General features: G+C 38.8%; 1 protein-coding gene across 2 annotated transcripts in view; it reads right to left on the minus strand.

Moving 5' to 3' along the window:
- Positions 1 to 1,124: 1,124 nt before the first annotated feature.
- The window catches only part of MAPKBP1 (mitogen-activated protein kinase binding protein 1), an 88,982-nt gene continuing 69,567 nt past the window's right edge, over positions 1,125 to 20,539 (minus strand). Inside the window, exons 24-29 of one of the 2 annotated variants that reach the window (XM_032229232.1) lie at positions 15,303 to 15,482; positions 14,574 to 14,649; positions 13,310 to 13,611; positions 10,755 to 11,663; positions 5,652 to 5,737; positions 1,125 to 4,400 (exon numbers count right to left, since the gene is read on the minus strand). In XM_032229232.1, coding sequence (XP_032085123.1) covers positions 4,104 to 4,400; positions 5,652 to 5,737; positions 10,755 to 11,663; positions 13,310 to 13,611; positions 14,574 to 14,649; positions 15,303 to 15,482 — 1,850 coding nt within the window. In that variant the 3' untranslated portion in view covers positions 1,125 to 4,103. The remainder of the gene's footprint in view (positions 4,401 to 5,651; positions 5,738 to 10,754; positions 11,664 to 13,309; positions 13,612 to 14,573; positions 14,650 to 15,302; positions 15,483 to 20,539) is intronic. The other variant, XM_032229241.1, reaches the window with a different exon arrangement.

Here is a 20,539-nt window from a genome sequence, read left to right on the forward strand (position 1 = left end):
AACAATAATTAGTGATAGGTTAAAGAACTTTTGCCTGTTTTCTCAGTTCAACATTAGTAGGGGAAATATAGCATATTCCACTTTATTTTGTAGCCCGACTAAATTCATCAATTGCCTTAACAAAATCATAGTAAACAATAGTATGAAAATAAGTTTGTAACAATAAATTTGTTTATTGAAATTTAGACATTGAATACAAATGAATGCAGAATTTAAAATACCCCCCCAAAGTCGCTCACAGTGCAAACCCCCAACAACCATTAAAACAATTTTCAAATAATTAAAAAAGGACATTGTAAAAGATTTGTTTTCCATTAAAGTCAAGATACAAAACACAATTTATAAATAGGAAGGTTTAGGGTTGTTTTCTCCTTTTAAACAAGTGTAAAATAAAAAGGGAGTATTGAAAGAACATAGATAAAAGCTATCTGTACCCTAGGTTTAAAGATACATTGTGTAGACATGGCTTACTGTATTCCTAATTTACAGCAGGTTAGCCCAATATATAAGCAGCACAGTTTCAGCTTATTATTTACAAATAATACAGGATATTCTTTTTTTTAATCTAGAGAAATAACAATTTAGTCAGCAGTACCCGAAGGGCCGTACAATAGCTGCTCGGCATTCTGAATTTGTAATATTTTAAACATTGGATTCTGTAGATCCAGTGGCTGAGTGCACATACATGACAATGTTATTTATGTTTTAAAACACTGCCCTCGGTGTTGGCTGGTTCTTTCTTTGGAATCAGTAAGTTCTGGATCACTGGAGTGAAAAGGAGAACTGAATAAGCCCCAATATCAAAAAGATATTTATACAAAAAAGAAAACAAGTACAGGTACGTAACAGGACATTCATATGTAGAAACACCAGATACATATATCTATAACTGGTGTGCACATATTTCAGCCTTTGAAAGTTTTCCTGTGTTTCTATAGAAACAGGGATAGGTCTCATTTGCATGCACAGTTTTTTTTTATAAAGGCTCTTTTTGAAAAGAGAAATAGTATAAGAAACTTTAAATCACATTAAGAAACATTTCAGAAAACACAGAGACAATATGCAAATATGACATAAGAAATGGATCTTTTACAGTCTCTCTTTGAGGTTTTTTAATATCTAGAAATTGCATGCATACATTAAAAACAGTAGAAATAGAATAGATTGAAGTACGGCATTTGTATTTTTCCTCTCCCTGGACAACATGTCAAAGTTTCCTTAAAGGGCTAATGGACATCCATAATAACACCAGAAAAGCTGCATGCAGTTGAAAACAAAAAGTATGCTAGCTGACATTTTACTGTCACAAAATCTTCTAACTTGTAAAAAAGCAACGCTCCAAAGTTTATATTTGAATTACTATAAGGTGCCACCAATGACTAAAAAGTGTATTTTACATCAAGTATTTTCCATGGAGAATATGTATTCTTCCTGACCGCATAGAGAAAATAAAGGAGGTCAGAATCTTATGGAACTCAAATGGCTTTGAGAAATTTTATTGGCTGAGAATATTCATTCCCAATACCCAAATCATACATATTAGTGGGAAAATAAAGGGCACTTCAAAAGACAAACATATCCCAATTTTTAATTACAAACTCATTTACATTATTATTTAACTGCTAACTCTACACTTACAATGTCTCTTTTCCATTCCAGAACTTTTTCATTCTATTTTACTCCTTGAATCAACTGATTCTCAGTCCTATACCTTTTCTAGAAGCCTTCAGTATGCCTTTAAACAAAATATCAGAAATTACAGGCCTATCCATTCCTCCTTAAATATCTACTTACTCAAGACACACACAACTACAGTTCTAGTTCACATCCAAGTCCCCATCTGTGTTACAGTATTTTCCTACCTGGGTCTATGAAAATAAATAGTTCCTGATTGAAGAATAACACAATGAAACTTAGTCACTGGAAACTGCTTTGAAATTAACAGGGGGTTTGATGTTGCCTCTTATCCAAGGCAGTCCCTGATTAATCAGTACTTGTTAATGCTTGAGGTATAAATTATCAGCAAGTTGGTTTTATTTCCAAAGACATTTGAAAGTTTGACCCTGTAATGGTTGAATAGACATTCTGAATTTCTCCTTGTTCATGCCACAGGATATTCTGGAAGCATGACTTCTTTACCTGAGTGCATGTGTTCCAGCATAGGAAAGATTCCTGAGCATTGAACACTTTTTACAGTCTAGATATGAACAGGAAGAAGATATTTTGGCTATTAAGACATTTCCCAACATGGACATGTAGAAAAAAGCCATCTTAATTTTCATGTAAGAGTATATTCCAGCAGTCTATCCTTAGAAATAAGATTCCTTTTCTTGTAACTCTGAATTCAAGCATCTACTGTATAGCTGGAAGGAAAAAGCTCAATTTTAAGAAGTGTGTCAACTATCATTCAAATCTATTCAGAGAATTATCTATACAAATCCAGAAATGACATAATTAAATGGTACTAACTGCTCCAAGTCTCCAGCCTTGGAGTTCAATGGACAGCCAAAATGGGAACAGGTCTGCAGATTTCCTTAACACTGCAGTGGTGCTGGATGAAAGCCAATGAGATTCAGACAAAAAGCTATACCACAGGTGGCTATACCACTATCTGGAGCAGTGAAGACAGATGTCCACATGACAGTTTACAAAATGCAAGTAGAAATGCCACTCAGGAATATCTAAATCAGCCTATTCCACCCTGGCGCCCTCTAGATTGACTGTGAGTGCAAATCTTCAGAATTTTAATTTGGGCCACACTGGCTAGGAATTCTCAACAAAGTTGTTTTAACGTCAAACCAATCTAGGAGGCAGAATAGGGAGGCTAGGCTACAACATTGAAGCCATTTATTAAAATGGTCAGCTCACCAGTAAGAAACACAGCTATTCTCTAACCTGAGAGAGTAGTATTAGAGTTTTATAACTTCATTGTTTTAAAAAGGTTTCTTTTTTATCAGTGAATACTTCAAACATGTTAGGATTAATAATTCAATACAAAGGGTACCAAAGCTGAAAGGATGTAGATCTGCACTTACTTTCCTTCTTTATTTGAACAAGGGCAACGTACTAATTGATACAAAATTGGAGAAGTATGGCATAATGTAGAACACAGTAATATTTCATGCAGTTTTAGTTATGTTCCAGTGTGAGGGAGGAAAGGAAATAGAATAGTAATGTCATAGCAATCCGTATTTCCTGAACACTTACACTTGGACACCACTGTCATAACACAGCAGTAAGAATTTTTTTAAGTGAATAGTTATTCAACTGTATCAATTTGACTCTGATGGATCCGGTTTTACATAAAACCTGAGAAAAGTAGAACTAGTTAAAAAGCCTTTCTTTTAACCAACAAGCTTTGTAGCAAATCTCTGGATGTTGAACCAAAGGATAGGTGTTTTGTGGAAACAAATGTTGATGAAAAATAGAGCACAGGATTTTCTTTACACAGAAAACAGAAGCAGAATGTTCATAATGCTAAATACAAAATTAAAATCAAACATATTGGCATAATAAAAAGGAATAAGGAAGCAAAATTCAATAATGCAGGCTACAGTAGAAAGCAGTTCTATAACCTACCTACTTTTCCATCAATATGTTTACTATATCAAATCTCTGTCACTATAAATGTGGAAAAGATGTCAAAATAATCATAATGACAAAACCTAGGTAAAAGTTTCAGAATTATAGTCGTAAAAATAAATTAATAAATAAAAGTTTTAATAGTCTATGCCTATGTCTCAGATAACACTGCAGAGGGACAAAGCTATTTCAGCTTGATCTCATTCTATTAAGTCAACAGTTTCAGGCTGGGCCACCCCTGGACCATTGACAAATTCTCTTTAATCGCTGGATTGGTTTTAAGCCAAATATTTCTTATAACACTCTTAGTGGAGGAGATAGGCACAAGGGGATTAGTACTGTGACCAGCACATTTTAAAAAGTTGTGGACAGAACTGTTTCTGTTAAAAGATATTTGCCCATTGGATTAAAAACAAACACCCCAAAGTGTTATTTCAAGTTGTCAATATGATAACGTTCCATCAGTTTTTGTTTATGATTCTCAGCATTCCATTAAAAGTGTTTGTTGTTGAAAACCATAATTAAAGTTTTTTATCCATACGTCGTTCAACAGCTTGTAGCAGTAACTCTGAGTATTGTTCCAACAAGGCAAGAGTTTGGTCATCACCAAAGTGCAGAGGACTAGATAAAGTTTCACCATTGCCCTCCCGTAATGACATTCCAACTATATTTTGTGGTTGCACAAGTTGATCTTTCTTCCTTTGAAGTCCATTGCCATCTTTCAGGGAATCCAATTCTTTTTTCATCACAGAGAAAGTTTCAGTCAAGAGACCTGAAATCTTATCTTTATCAGGCGAAGATTCCATATCAGTAGATACCTGAAAAATAAATGCAAACAGATTTGTTTTAGAGCTAAGTTTATTATATTAGAAAAGTAAAGGAATAAACAAAAGCTATTAGCAGTAAACCCTGTGTTGCAAGATTAACACTTATAATCACAGAAGAGTATTTAAAACTCAAGTCACCCTTCCTTAATCTGGGCATTCCTCAGTTATATGGATTGGGGGAGGGGGTCAGGCAAAGGAGAGACTGCCTACTGAATTTGCTTGCTTTTTTTCTTCTCCTCCCACCCCTCACAGATCAGAGAGATTGGAGAAAAAGAGACTTCAAAAGAACAAATGTCTATGGCTTCTATCTCCAGGCTACCACATGATTGCATTGCTTTTGATGTAGAAAAGAGCAAAGAGCTCAGTCCCTTGAAATCCTTCTTCAATCTCTTTGGTCTGCAGTGGAGGGAGGGAGGGAAGGATCAGAGGAGAGGAGGAAAAGGGCAAGGAGAGATTGCCCACTTGCTTTTTTTCCCCTCTACACCCTCTTGCAAAATGGAAAAATTGGAGAGAGTGATTTCAAGAGAGTACTGTAAACTGTTTGTATAGCATGCCCATGACCCCCATCCAGAAGCTCCAGACTGCTGGCACAGTCACATTGTCTTCAATGTATAGAAGAACAGCTTTCTTTCTTGCAATCCGTTTCTCTCCAATCTTTCTGCTCTACAAGGAGAGAGGGGAAACACAGGGTTGGCAGAAGGCAACATGTACTGACTGTAATTGCACTCCTGAGATGGAGAGATCCTACAATGGTTATAAATGCTCATAAATGGGCCATAAAATTATTCCTCTAGCATCGTCATAACTTCCAATGTTCACTGAATGAATGATTGGTAAGTGAGGGCTACTTGTAATCATTTTAAAAACAACATTTGTCTTCTTCCTCTTCTGATGAATTTTAAAAATAAAGTCAAACAAATGCATTTCATGATGCTTCAGAAAGGTCTTTGGTCACTTGCAAGTAAAAAAAGTAAGGAGCTGCTAAAGTCTTATGAATGCATAATTATAATACATATTTTGTCCTTCAGCTATAGCCGGTCAGCAACTTGAAATTCTTTCGGCTTACCTTCTTGTTTACTAGTGTAGTTATTTCTGGTTTCTAATCACACACAAGAACAAGAACAGATGTCTGCTCTTTAATGAATTTTTTTTTGCTCCTATTCTTTGCTATATATTTCTGAATTAATAAGTTAGTTTTATACATAAGCAGTTAAATCTAACAGAAACAAAGGGGTGGCTTACCAGGTGATATATCTGGATGGCCTTACGCATACTGTCCTGGAGCTCAGACACTACATGCTTGCATTGCTCAACACTGATTGAAGAACCTGGTAGTGTGGAGGAACAAGAGAACATAAATACTGAACAGAAGTATAATTTCTGTTTGCCCTATAATTCACTACTTAGAAATGCTACTGATGTCATGCAAAATTGTATCAGTTTTGGAGAAGTCACTGATTTTTGAATATTCACAGTGTGAAGCATTTGATGACCATTATAATTCATGAAATGTATCTTAATGCAAACATTGTCAATTAATTTGATTTGTCAAAGAAAGAATGCTGAAGCACTAATTAGGCCTATCCCCAACCAAAGTTGCTTTGCCTTCATTTCCTTCCCATCAATAGGCATATCTAAAATAGTAAAACGGTAATTCTCAAAAAAAAGGGGAGGTGAATAGTTTTTTAAAAGTGCAATAATAATTGGATTATTTAGATTTGGCTTAGCCGGTTCAATCTGAACCTGCCAGACTTTGGTTAAACAGCTATGATTACAATCAGTGTAAAAGTCTGCTCCCAATTAAAAGAAGAAAGAAGTACATCATAGCTATCTGAAATCTGAGCATTAGAAATTAATAATTTGCACATTAATTCATATAATCCCCCAACGCATCTTTGACTTACTGAGAGGGATACAATTTAAGGTAGTGATGGTTATGCAAAGTCTATTTTAGCATTACATCACTTTCTTGCAAGTATTAAAAGGCAAGTTTAACTTTGGTTGCTTGCTTAGCTGCTATCCCACTAATTAAGCACAGTCAAACATGTAAAAGCATGTAATAACACACAATGAGACACAATAAATGACATAAAAAGGGATAGACACATATATAAGTGTAAGCCTTTATGTCCTGACAAAGATAACATTAAAACCCACCAAAAAGCCTTCTGTAATTATATATATATTTAAGCAAAAGGAACTGCAAGAACTGAATAGATTCAAAATAAAGTCTTGCTCAACTCATGCATTTGATAACCACACAAATGTATACATTTGGCAAAGATCTAACTATTTCCTTCTTTGGGATTTTTCCCAGTTTTCCAATCTATCCTACAAACCTGAGATTGCCTCATTCAAAGGGAAAAAAAAGTCAACACAAGCTAATATTTGAGTTCCGTTCATTCTTCACATTTTTGTTAATTTACAGTATGAATAATCTCTATAATCTTGTTAATTATTCTTTCTGAATGAATTATGAACCATTCTCTTTTCATTACAAGTGCAATTCTCCCATTATTATATATTTACATTGCTGTTGAAATCAATCAATCAATCAATTCCAATGCAGATATATGCACACGTTGCTTATGGTATCTAAGTATTCCAAAATTCTTAGATGAATGTTGTACAAGTCTTCAAAACTAATGGCAATGAACTTTCAGCCATGAATAGCAGTTAGCCATTGTGATGACCACACTTCGTCTCCCATGTTATTTTCTTTCATAATCAGAAATATGTGCACAATTGGTAGATGGAAAAGGTCTGGAAGCAGATGTTAGATCATTTTTCCCAAGGCCGAAAGTTGCATGCAAGCCATTAGTAAATATAAAATGACACTCACCCATGCCCTCAAATATCCTTTGTTCTAATGTGATTGAGCAATACAATTTATGTGAGACATAATTTCAAGGAAGAATAGCAATAGCAATAGCAGTTAGACTTATATACCGCTTCATAGGGCTTTCAGCCCTCTCTAAGCGGTTTACAGAGTCAGCATATTGCCCCCACAGTCTGGGTCCTCATTTCACCCACCTCGGAAGGATGGAAGGCTGAGTCAACCTTGAGCCGGTGAGATTTGAACCGCTGAACTGCAGATAGCAGTCAGCTGAAGTGGCTTGCAGTACTGCACCCTAACCACTGCGCCACCTCGGCTCCTTGTTTCTACAGCAAAACGTGAAGTCTATTACAGCATTAAAAAGACTGCTTCATTGTTTTCTCTTGATACTTTATGTAAAAGCATTTTATTAAGTTGATTTAATTGTGTTGTTGTATTAATTGTTATTTTTAAGGAAGCTTTATTATTTATTGGTTCAGGGGTGGGTTCCTGCCAGTTCTAACCTCTTCTATAGAAGAGGTTCCACAAATCTACAGTGCCGTTTAGAACTGGTTCCAGCTCCTTCCCCCCACCCCCGTCCGCACATCATCAAGATGAAGAGCGAGAGGAAGAATTCTGGGAGTTGAAGTCCACAAGTCTTAAAGCTGTCAAGTTTGAACACCCCTGGGTTTTTTTTCCCTAAAGGTTAGGGGTGCAAGGGTATTGTAACTTGACAGCTTTAAGACTTACGTGCTTCAAATGCCAGAGTTTCTGAGCCAACATTTTGGTTGCTAAGCAAGAGCGTTGTTAAGTGAGTTTCACCACATTTTACAAGTTGGCCACGCCTACCCAGTCACATGACTGCCAAGCCACTCCCACTCGGCCACATGGCTGGCAAGCCACTCCCACCCGGTTACATGGCTGGCAAGCCACTCCTACAAAACAGGCCACACTTATAGAAGAAGTTCTAAAAATTTTTGAAACCCACCACTGTATTGGTTGCTATAAAAGCGCTTCAGAAATAGATGGTTAAAAATATTGTTTTATAATACACCTGTTATTTCATACCAACATAACCACTTTATTCAAATTGGAGAATAAATTATTTTTGGATAAATCCATTGTAAAAAAGGGCTTAGACGTATCTTTGTCACTGAAACTGCTTTGGTTGCCCTGTGAAATCATCTTTGCTGCAAGGAAGACAAGGAGAGAGCTGCCATACAACAGCTTTCAGTATTACTGACCATGATATCCTTCTGAAAAGTTTGAATTGGGTATGTGTTGAACACATTAACATTCGCTTTGTTCAAATTTGGTGTTATGACATCTGGGAGATTTCTGCTTAATACTATACAATATTATTAATACTACATCAGCATTGTAACTTGCTGTTTAACAACTATATTGTAAAATTGCTGAATGATTCAAGGGTTTAGAATAAAGTGCTACCAGTTTTCTGCTCTCTCATCTTAGTTACTGTAAATCTCTGTATAAGAGACAGCCAAAAACTTCCAATTAAAGAGGAATACTCAGTGTAGCTGGTATTAAAACATGCCAGCATTTCATCCTTTTTATTGCCTTCTAGTTAATTTCCTATCTTAATTCAACATGTTGGTTAACATATAAAGCATTTCACAGCCTACAGTTTTTGAAGCAATGATTATTTCAATTTCATATTCAAACCAAAAGTTGATATCCACAGTTGGCTTTTTAGGATTGAACTCAAGTGCTCTAAAGTATTTTGTCAATAAGACACAGAGTTTATTTTGTTGTATTTTCAATGTTAAAGAGATTAAATTGATATCATTTTCCTATTTTCATTTCATTTGTCTAAAATTGCTCTTCAAAGGTTACTTACCACTCACTGGAAGATAATATTTGTAGCTCAGAGTTCAACTGTACAATAGTGACTGTTTGAAGTTACAATGACACTGAAAAAAGTGATTTATGACTGTTTTTCACTTTTATGACCATTGCAGCATCCCTATAGTCATGTGATCAAAATTCACACACTTGGCAACTGACTCATATTTATGATGGTTGCAGTGTCTCAATGTCATGTGATCAACTTTTGCGACCATGCTGTCAAGCAAAGTCAATGGGGAAGCCAGATTCACTTAACAACCATTTTGCTAACTTAACTGCAGTGATTCACTTAATAAATGTGGCAAGAAAAGTCATAAAATGGGGCAAAACAAATGTCTCGCTTAGCGATGGAAATTTTGAGCTTAATTATGGTCATGAATTGAAGACTTTGAACTGTTATTTTTTTTTTTAAAAAAAATAGATTTTAAAGATATGTTAAACTTCCTGAGAAAAGTTCCATTTCAAACATTTGTTTTCAAATAAATTGAAATATTTTTTTAAAAAATCTCTTGTAGTAAAAATATGCTCAATGTTAGTGGCCTCTTGTAAATAAACTAAGTTTACATTATCTGCAATGTAAACTTACTCAACCAGTTGAAGTGACCTTTGATACAGAGGTATGGTATAACTTTGAAACAGAAATCCAACAGAAAAACCTGTATTACGGAAGACACTTAATTTTCTGCAGGTGGGTTTCTGCTAGCATAGAGGAATCTTCTTTCTCCATGTATATTGCCCAAGTCTGCTCCTGAGAGTCTCTCAACTTTTCAGAACAGATTTTGGGAATGTATTCTGCAGGGTGGAAGATTATCAATGAACAAATCTTCTTCTCTTGCAAACATTTCTGTAAAAAAACCCTCCGCCCCCCCTCATATTTCATTCTACTACTCCATGAGCCATGGTGGCGCAGTGGTTAAAATGCAGTATTGCAGGATACCTCTGCTGATTGCCAGCTGCCAGCAGTTTGGCAGTTTGATTCTCACCGTCTCAAGGTTGACTCAGCCTTCCATCCTGGTAAAATGAGGACCAGATTGTTGGGGGCAAAATGCTGATTCTGTAAGATCACTTAGAGAGGGCTGTAAAGCACTATGAAGCGGTATATTGCTATTGCTATTTCGATTGCTACTAAAATTTAAAAAGCCTTGGAATATTTGTAATCTATCCTTTAAATTCTAGAAATTACATGCAGCAACAGTTACTACCTCACAAAGATATTTTTTTTGCCAATTGTCTCATGTTTCTTACACTGCGTAAGTGTTAGCATATAGTATCAGAAAAGCTGAGGATTTAATTCTGTATATTCTGGCAACATTGGGCATAAAATCCTATTTTCCACATATAGAAAATTACTTAAAAACTTCCTTGCTTGCTTTTATCCCTATTCTTAACATCCCTTTTGAAGAAGAAAAACATGAGAGCCATAACATTTGCATGCACCAAAGCAAAATGCAAGTAAAAGGGGAAACAGAAATAGAAAATAAAATAACATAAGACTGAAATGTCTCACCACCGAAACGATGCCTTATGGAACGGGACAGTGCAGATAGGATGAGACAATCAAAAGCTAGATGGAAAGAAGCATGATGGAACGGAGAAGCAGTTCACAAAGACAAAAGACAGAAGGGAGGAGGGGGAAAAGGTAGGAGAAGGATATCTGTGCACACCTGAATCCTTTCCAAGGCATTTTGCATTTGTAGGTGACCTTGGCCCACTTTGTTCATAAGAGCAATGCTCATTGTTAGCTGGCAAATAACTAGCAGTGACAACTTTGTCCCTGCATTCCAGTGGCAGTTTTTCTGGCGAAACCAGATGCAGTTCATCTGAAGGCTCTTTTCGCTTGGAATTAGTTACTCTTGGCTCAACTTGAGCTTTGGACCTCAGTTGTGTTTGGTTCTCTTTCAGAGCGTCTGCACAGGGACTCAAAAGACTACTTTTACCAAGGCCAAGAGGTTCAGAGGCTTGGCTTTCCGATTTCAAAGCCCAGCCTTCAGGAAAAGACTGCTTCTTTTTCCCAATAGCACCAGGTGATTGAGGAGATTCTGATCCTAGCACAGTTTTTGACTTTGTCTTTGGTGAGAAAGAAGCTAATATTGGTCTATCAGGTAGAGGCTTGGGGATGTCAAGGGTCAAATGGGCTCGACTAGATGCCAACTTGCTCTGAAAGGACTGGGGTGACGAAGAGCTTGCAGTTTGCTGAAGAGAAGGTTTCACTGAGCTGTTGTCTTTCACAAATGGCTTATTCTTCTCAAGGTCCTCTAACAGATTTAATCCTGTCTTCTCTGATACTTGTGGGCTGATTTTCACTTCATTCTGGTTTTCTGAACTATCACCAAAGCACAGATTCTCTCCCATGGACACGCTACGGGACATCTTGGCCATGAAACTTGTGGTAGGACTCATATAGGACTTTGGTTTTGCAGTTTTAATGTCTTTGGCTTGCAAAAAGCTGGAATTCTCCATCTTCAATAGTGTTGCAGAAAATGTCTGACAATGGTTGGATTTTGGCTCCTTCTCACCTACCATTAGTGCCTGAGGCCTCTGCCTGACAGACAGCATCACACCAGGAATTTTATCTGTAGAAATGGAATAAATAAATGCATACAACTGGTCTGGAGCAATTTGTGCAGTCAGAATTAAAATAGCTCCAGCTTCTAAATGTAATTATTTCACTTCAATTTCTGGAAGAAATAGTAAGCAAAATAACAATGTTATTTCAATATTTTTGAACCAGCACACTTTGTTCTACATAGTTTTTCTCTAAACATCATTACCTTAATTTCTGTTAGAAAATTTTAGACAAGAAAGAGTGTTACATGTCCTATTTGGGTCTTTTGCAATAAACCATAGGAAAGTTGCAATAACATATCTCCTTTAAGCAAAAAGTAGCCATAGAATAATAATCCCAGTTTGTTATTGCTAACACAGAATTTGTGATATTTATTCTGTGAGTAGTGCAAAATACTAAGAAAAATAAACGCAGGCCCAAAGAACACATGTAATATGGGTTAAAAAAAAGTGAGATACCAGTCCCTAGACCAGTGATGGCAAACCTTTTCAGCACCGAGTGCCGAAAAGGTCACGCAGAAACATCGCACATGCGTGTACGTGCTCGTTAGGGCTGCGCTCTGGAAAAGCCAAACTTCCAGGTTCTAATGCACGTGAGCACCTGATGATCAGCTGGCCAGAGCGCATGTACAGGCCGGTTTTCAACACTGTCGTACACGCAAAGGGATCATGCTCTGGAAAAGTCAAACTTCCGGGTTCTGGCCCGTATGCACACCCAACAATCAGCTGGCCAGCACACATGCATACACCTGTTTTCGGCACTGCTGCGCACACGAAGGACAGCTAATTGTCTGCGTGCATGTACACCAGAAACCTGGAAGGCAAACAGGCAAGGTTGTGCATGCTGGGCGATATGGCTTTGTGTGCCACTTTGGGCATGCGTGTCAGAGGTTCGCTATCACGGCCCTAGACACTGACTTATTACCAAGATGTTCTGGATGCTTTAAAGTATATTGGGCTAAACTCCTGTCTACAACAGAGAATTCAAAGCCCTTTCAAACTCAGTTCACCAAGGCAGAAAAGGAGGAGAAGCAGCTACTGTTTTCATTGCTGCTACTTCTTCTTTTTCTTTATCTCTTTATTTCTTTAAACTGTTGCCCTCCCACTGATGTCAAAGGAAGCAGGAGAAGGGAAATATGTTCAGGGTTTCTGTAGGTCTCTCTGAATTCTGTTTCATGTCAAGGACATGGGAGGATTGCCAAAATCTCATTCATCACACCAACAGAATGCTGCCTGATCCATTCAATTTCCACCACAATTGATAGGGAGGGAAGGGCAGCTAATGTTTCCACGGGATTTGGGAGGGATACCTGAATGAGACCAAATCTTCTTTTATGGGGGTAGATCTCTTTACCACTCTTTTAAAAGAAAGATCTAAGTAATCTTTCCTTTCCTTTCAGGGCTATGTAGCATATTTTTTTAAAAAAAACATTGAGTATCAATTTGCTCCTTCTTGTCATCAGATGTAGGAATTAGCTTTCCCTTCTGATCAGTGTCTGCCCAACTCAACCCACTTCTGAGACTGATCAGTAACTACATTTTGTAGTGAGAACTTGTGATTTCTGAATGAAAACATTAAGAATTTTCAGCCTCAAAGACAGATTACTGTCATAGAATCATCACTCTAACCATTTCATAGAAGGCACTTCCTTACCATTATGAACAAGATCGTGAACTGATTGGGATTTCCGCAGCATCACCGCTCCATCACTATCTGGGAAAGACCCTACAGATCTTCCACGTCCTCTGTTGATCTCTACAGCAGGCTTCCTTTTTTTCTGCATATAAAGTGACCTAATGGAATTAACATCGTTTTGAAAGAACCCATTCTCTGTGAGCATGTGCTGATGGTCAAGCCCATTTTTCAGCAGTTCATTGGTAAGTTGCTTTGGCAAAGCAGACCCTTCAGTAGATTTCTTATCCAGTAACAGCTTTGATGCAGAAAATGAGGGTTCCCTATGGAATTGAAGACAAAATATTTGATTGACAATTATATGCCATCATAATGTCACATTTCTACCATCTACTACTACACAGCATCATTATGTTGCATTCTTGCTAACTACTATAAAATAGAGTAGTTCTAAAAAGGTGTTTCCTAAAGTCTTTAAAAAATATTTAAGGCTAATTCTTTCCACACAAAAAACTTTCTTATGGAACAGTTGCCAATAAGAACAGAAGCACTAATCCTGCATGGCTATATCTGACATAATGATTTAGGGAAAATAAGGAATTTGTGCTATGCAAGGCATAGTAACTACCAGAGTAATTTCTTAATATGAGATAGTTGAGATCTTACTGCGAGATAGTTGGCATGGCTATGTCTGACTAGAAGATTTAGTGAAAAGGAGGAAGTTGAAGCAACTAAATCAGTTGTTCTGGTCTCTTGTATGCTGACAAAAAGAAAACCAAATACTTCCCAATAGAACAAACATCTTTATCCAACACGCAAAAACAATAAGATTCACATTCCATCATGCGTAATATTTCTATAATAAGTTATGAAATATTCATGCAGCACTGAAGAGTAAGCATTTTTGTCCCCCACCTAATGAAAACAGATTGGAGCTGATTGGAAAAAAATGGACAGATTTTTTTTTTTTACCATTCAAGATGAATGAAATGCTGAAGTAAAGTAAAATGCCTTAACAGCAAAGACTAAATAAAATTGTAAGGTTCAACCTTCATTAAACCATAAATGGACTGTATCTATTCAGCCTAAGAAGTAAATGCAGCTATAAAGTATCTTGATCAAATATGGCACACTTTGGCTTTTGTGCTTTTCCTGAAAGTATGCATCAAAAAGATTGAAAGCTTCATTTAATCTCATCTTGTTCCTCAGATCTAGAAAGTATACCACCTTAGCTCGCCTTTTCTGAGCAAAGCCTGTTTTGCATTCATAAAAAATGGAACTCTACCTGAGTACTGGAAACCGAGATAGAAACCGAGAAGAAATACTGTTTTCCATTCTCTCCAGGGTCCTACATGATCCAGCTGTCATTTAAAAGGGAGGAAAAATACTCAAATTAGGGATGAAAAGCTGTAATGGATTTGGATGTGAAATTTCAGTAAGAGAAACTTGAATTGGGTTTTTCTATTTTGCGTAAAATGCACAAGAATAAAGATCCCTGGAATAGCATACTTTGCTTTCCAGCACCCCACATCATATTACAAACTATTCCCTAAGTTCAATGGAATGGAATGCCATTGTTCTCTGGACTGCAGATTAATAGACAACTATTAGTTTCATCTTGACTAATTTATGGCCGTATATTCCTATAATTCTTTCCTCTAACATTAGGCAATTAAATTGTTTCTGTCTGGGCTTTGACACTCTTATTTAAACCAGAGAAAGCATTAATCTGCTTTCATTTCACTGATCATGGTCTACTGGGAGACTAGTGATCATGGTCTACTGGGAGACTAGTGGACTTCCTTTTGTAATTGTAATTGGTTAGTCACCATGAGAACAGACTGCTGGATTAGATGAGCAAAGAGTCTGATCCAGTAGGGCATCACTTATCTTCTTATAGACTGTATGATGAGGGATATGAATCTACAGATTAATACATGATAGATTAAGGGACTTGTGCCTGACAGAGAAACTGGAGTTCACAGTTATGGATTCCATTAAATATATAATGTACCCTTATCAGTGTTACTGGCTAGAGTCTCAAAATGCTGCTTGAGGAACTTTTCTTGATCGGGAGTCGTGGGAACATCTCCATCCAATAATCCAGTGTTTACATCTTCCTCATCTTCTTCACCCACTTGCTCATCCAAGTCTGAAGTGCCATCCACACTGAGAGGCTCTGTACTTTCAGAATCTGAAATGAGAAATGATACACATCATATGCAATTTATACAAAACATTATATATCAGTGAAACCTGAAATAATATATTACACTAACAGAAAAATTCTTGGACCATTCCTCTGTAACAATTCTGGGCGCATGGGGACAGTACTATTATTGTTATTCTATTTTCCAAATATATATCACGGTATAATCAAATTGATTCCAACGATTCGGAATTTAGCCAAGGACTTAAGAATGAGGGAATATAGTATAATATGTTCACAGTCCCAAGTATTTCACAAAATTAGTCTATCAAGTCCAATAAATTTAAATTTTCTAAATAGTTTGGAAGTATATCAAGTTATAGTCATAATTGGCATGGCAACTGATATTTTTCACCATAATCTTTTAAACCTCAATTTTTAAATCACAATATTCTGTTATTTTTCTCCAGTTGATTTTCCTCCATTAAACTGTCTCTGGCTATTGCCTTATCAGTGAACCGTATCTTTTTGCTATAACAGTAATACCTGGTGTATTGTGTTTTTATCTGTCTACCAGTTTGAATTTTGAAAACCCACCAAATGTTGATCTCACTTTGCAAAACTTTTCAGGCACAGGATCCCTGTGGCATTTGTAAACAGCCAAATATTCCACATAAATAGCAACGAATATTTTTTCCCAACCCTATTATGTGTTCTTTATGCTCTGTGGGGTTTTTTATTCTACAGCACTAATAAGCACTATAATTTTAGGTTTACTTTTACGACATCATCATCATTATAATATCCCTTTTCTCTTCAAAGCCTTTTCCTTGCAATGTTGTACAACAAGGGTTCAGTCTGGAATATTAATTTTTCAGCTGACATCTATTGGCTTGTTTGCTCTTTTGGAAAAAACAAGGAAGGGGAAAGCTATTCTTTGTCCTTATTTGAAGAACAACTACATGGAGAAAGAAACGTTACCCTCAAAGAATTAATTCACCTAATTTTAAACGCTCATCCCCATAATAGTACAGTAGTTTCAGTAAACTATTTCAGTGAGTTTCAGTGAGCCTTGCCAGATCTGTGAGACAGTTGGCCTGTTCAGGTCCTTGTCAGGCTGTTCTGCTAGGCCCATTTTTCTATGATTTTTTATTGCATATATAGAGAATCTTTTCACCAAATAAACAGAGGACAAACAACAATTTCATTCTTAGAAACTCAAGAATCCAAATAGATAGAAGCTCTAGCTTCCAATTTTATTATTAGAATTTTTACATTTTTACATTTACATTGCCATTATTTGCATTAATTGCATCTCTCGGAGCAGTGGATTTGTGATCTTGGTCTGAGGGGTAACGACATCATACCCCTGTCGTGGTCAGACCACTGCCTACTGAGGCTCGACTTCCGGAGACCAAACCCCCACTGTAGGGAGGAGGAACCGACCAGGTGGTTCCGCCCCAGGCGACTTATGGAACCGTTAAGGTTCCAGACGGAGCTTGGGGTCATTCCTGATACTTTCGCCCACAGTCCGGTAGAGACTCTGGTTGCTGCTTGGCACTCGGCAGCATCGGAGGCCCTCGACCGGATTGCGCCACTACGGCCCCTCCGAGGCGGCGGATCCCGGAGACCTCCTTGGTTCACCGAGGAACTCCGGGAGATGAAGCGCCGGAGGAGATGCCTAGAGCACCGATGGAGGTCCGATAAGTCCGAATCGAACCGAGCAATGGTAACCACCAGCACCAAGGAATACACCAGGGCACTTAGGGCAGCGAAAAGATCTCACATAGCCACCTTGGTTGCGTCCGCTGAGTCTCGCCCAGCCGCCCTGTTTAAGATAACCCGCTCCCTACTAAATAAAAGGGAAGCGGGGGAGCCCTTGCAGGGCAGAGCTGAGGACTATGCCCAATTCTTAGCGGACAAAATTGCTCGGTTTCGGTCGGACTTGGACTCCATCCCCGCAGTTCCAGCCGAGGCACAAGAGGATCAAGTAGACCATCTCTGGGTTGAGTTTCAAGATGTTACCCCCGGGGATGTGGACAAGGCCATGAGGGCTGTAAGTGCCTCCACCTGCGTACTGGACCCGTGTCCCTCATGGCTGGTTACTAACAGCAGTGAGGTGACACGAGGCTGGATCCAGGCGGTTGTTACCGCCTCTCTTCGGGAGGGGAACTTCCCCGCCGCACTGAAAGCGGCGGTGGTGAGACCCCTCCTAAAGAAGCCATCTCTGGATCCAGCTGTTCTTAATAACTATCGCCCAGTCTTCAACCTTCCCTTCCTTGGGAAGGTTGTTGAGAAGGCGGTGGCCTTCCAGCTCCAACGGTCCTTGGAGGAAGCAAACTATCTTGACCCCTTCCAGTCAGGCTTCAGACCCGGTTACAGCACAGAAACCGCTTTGGTCGCATTGACCGATGATCTCTGGAGAGCCAGAGATGGAGGACATTCCTCCATCCTGGTCCTCCTTGACCTCTCAGCGGCTTTCGATACCATCGACCATGGTATCCTTCTGCGACGACTGCGGGAGGTGGGAGTGGGAGGCACCGTGTTGCGGTGGTTCTCCTCCTACCTCTCGGACAGGTCGCAGTCGGTGTTAGTGGGGGGGCAGAGATCGTCCCCTAGGCCCCTAACATATGGGGTGCCTCAGGGCTCGGTCTTATCCCCCCTACTATTCAACATCTACATGAAACCGCTGGGAGAGATCATCCGCAGGCACGGGATCAGATACCATCAATATGCAGACGATACCCAGTTGTATCTGTCCGCCCCGTGCCAACTCAATGAAGCGGCAGACGTGATGAACCGAGGCCTTGAGGCCGTTATGGACTGGATGAGGGTTAACAAGCTTGTACTCAACCCAGAAAAGACCGAGTGGCTGTTATGTTTCCCTCCCAAAGATTCGACCAATATTCCATCACTCAGGCTGGGGGGTCAAATTTTATACCCCTCAGAGAGGGTTCGCAACTTGGGAGTCCTCCTGGATCCACAGCTATCGTTTGACCACCACCTGACGGCTGTGACCAGGGGGGCATTCGCCCAGGTTCGCCTGGTGCGCCAGTTGCGACCCTACCTGAATCGGGAGGCTCTCACAACAGTCACTCGGGCCCTTGTGACCTCTAGGCTGGAATACTGCAATGTGCTCTACATGGGGCTGCCCTTGAAGAGCATCCGGCGACTTCAGCTAGTGCAGAACGCGGCCGCGCGAGTGATTGTGGGTGCACCTCGGTTCACCCACATAACACCTATCCTCCGCGAGCTGCGCTGGCTACCTGTCGATCTCTGGATGCGCTTCAAGGTGCTATTAGTCACCCATAAAGCCCTGCATGGTAGTGGATCTGGGTACTTGAGAGACCACCTTCTGCCAATTACCTCCCTGCGACCAATTAGATCTCATAGATTGGGCCTCCTCTGTATTCCATCGGCCAGCCAGTGCCGGCTGGCAACTACAAGGAGGAGGGCCTTCTCAGTAGTAGCCCCGACCCTTTGGAACGAGCTCCCCGTGGAGATTCGTACCCTCACCACCGTCCAGGCCTTCCGCACTGCCCTTAAGAACTGGCTAGCCCGTCAGGCCTGGGGACAAGGATAGCCGCCCCTCCCGAATGATGAATGAATGTTGCTTATTACTTTTATTATATGTGTCTACGTCATTGTTTGTATTCCCCCTTCCTGATTTTATGTGAGCCGCCCTGAGTCCCCTAAGGGAAAAGGGCGGCCTACAAATGTTAATAAACAAACAAACATTCTTATCTAATTTGGTTGTGTAGGTAGTCCTCATTTAATGACCATTTGTTCAACACTTGTTTGAACTTAATAATGGCATTGAACAAATGGTACTAAGCAGTGGTGGGTTTCTACCAGTTCGGACCGATTCAGCCTGGGTCACTGGAACCGGCAAAGACCCATCCTGCCATGCCCCCAAACCAGCTCTCCAGGTGGCGCCATAGGTGCTGCCATCTTGTTTTTCATTTCTGCGCATGGTAGAACAATTTTTTATCGCACTGTGTATGCGCACACAAAGTGTGTGCATGGCACGCACACAAGTGAACCGGCAGTAGTGCCTGCCGGAACCCACCTCTGGTACTAAGTACCAGCCCTCATACTTATGATGATTGCAGCATCCCTGAAGTCACAATTCGGGAGCTTGGTGACTGGCTTGCAATTACGACATCACCTTGTCCCATGGTGACATGATCACCATTTGTGACCTTCACTATCAGCTTCTGTCAAACAGGTCTATGGAAGCCAGCTGGAAATTGCAAATGGTGATCACGTCATATTGCATTTAACAATGGCATGAGATTTGCTTAATAGTGGCAACTGGAAGTGCCAGAACTATCAGGGCTAAGTGATGCATTCACATGAAGTTGCACTTTATGACCATGACACTTAGCAACAGGCATTCTAGTCTCAATTTTTTTAAAAAAACTGTCGGAAAGATGTCATGAAATATCTTGGTTCGTCATTTAAAGCAAAAGAAAGATAGGGTAATAATTCAAATCATCATAGATAAAAAGGATGAAATATATAAAACTCCAATGGATATAAACTGTGGATTTTTAAAACTTATTCAGAATGTTACAGCAAGCCAAAGAATACACTGAATGAAGATATAAATGCCTTTTTAAATAAAGTTAACCTACAACAGTTGATACACAAAAACAACTTTTACTTGTTCATCTATCTGAAATGATTCCAAAAATGGAAAGACCAGGATTGGATAGACTCTCTATTGAGTGATATAAAATATTTATAGATTTCTTGGTATCTAAATTTTGTCAATTATATGAGGAAATATTTGATGAGGGAATCTTATCAGCAGCATTTAATCAGGCTTATTTTTCTGTTGTGTCAAAAGCAGCTAAAGAGCATATTCAATGTTCCAATTCATCCAATCTCATTTAATCAATGTTGATACAATGATATTAATAGCAGCACTAGCAAATAGATTATATCTGGATATAGTCATTATTCAGAATGACTAAGCAGGATTCATAAAAACTAAACAAGAAACAGGTGTTAAGGTAGTTACAGATTTAATAGATTTGAATAAATGTAAAAAATAAATTTACAATTTTATCATTAGATGTGAAAAAGCCTTTGAAAAA

The sequence above is a fragment of the Thamnophis elegans genome, chromosome 1 (genome assembly GCF_009769535.1).
Source record: "Thamnophis elegans isolate rThaEle1 chromosome 1, rThaEle1.pri, whole genome shotgun sequence".
NCBI classification, from domain to species: domain Eukaryota; kingdom Metazoa; phylum Chordata; class Lepidosauria; order Squamata; family Colubridae; genus Thamnophis; species Thamnophis elegans.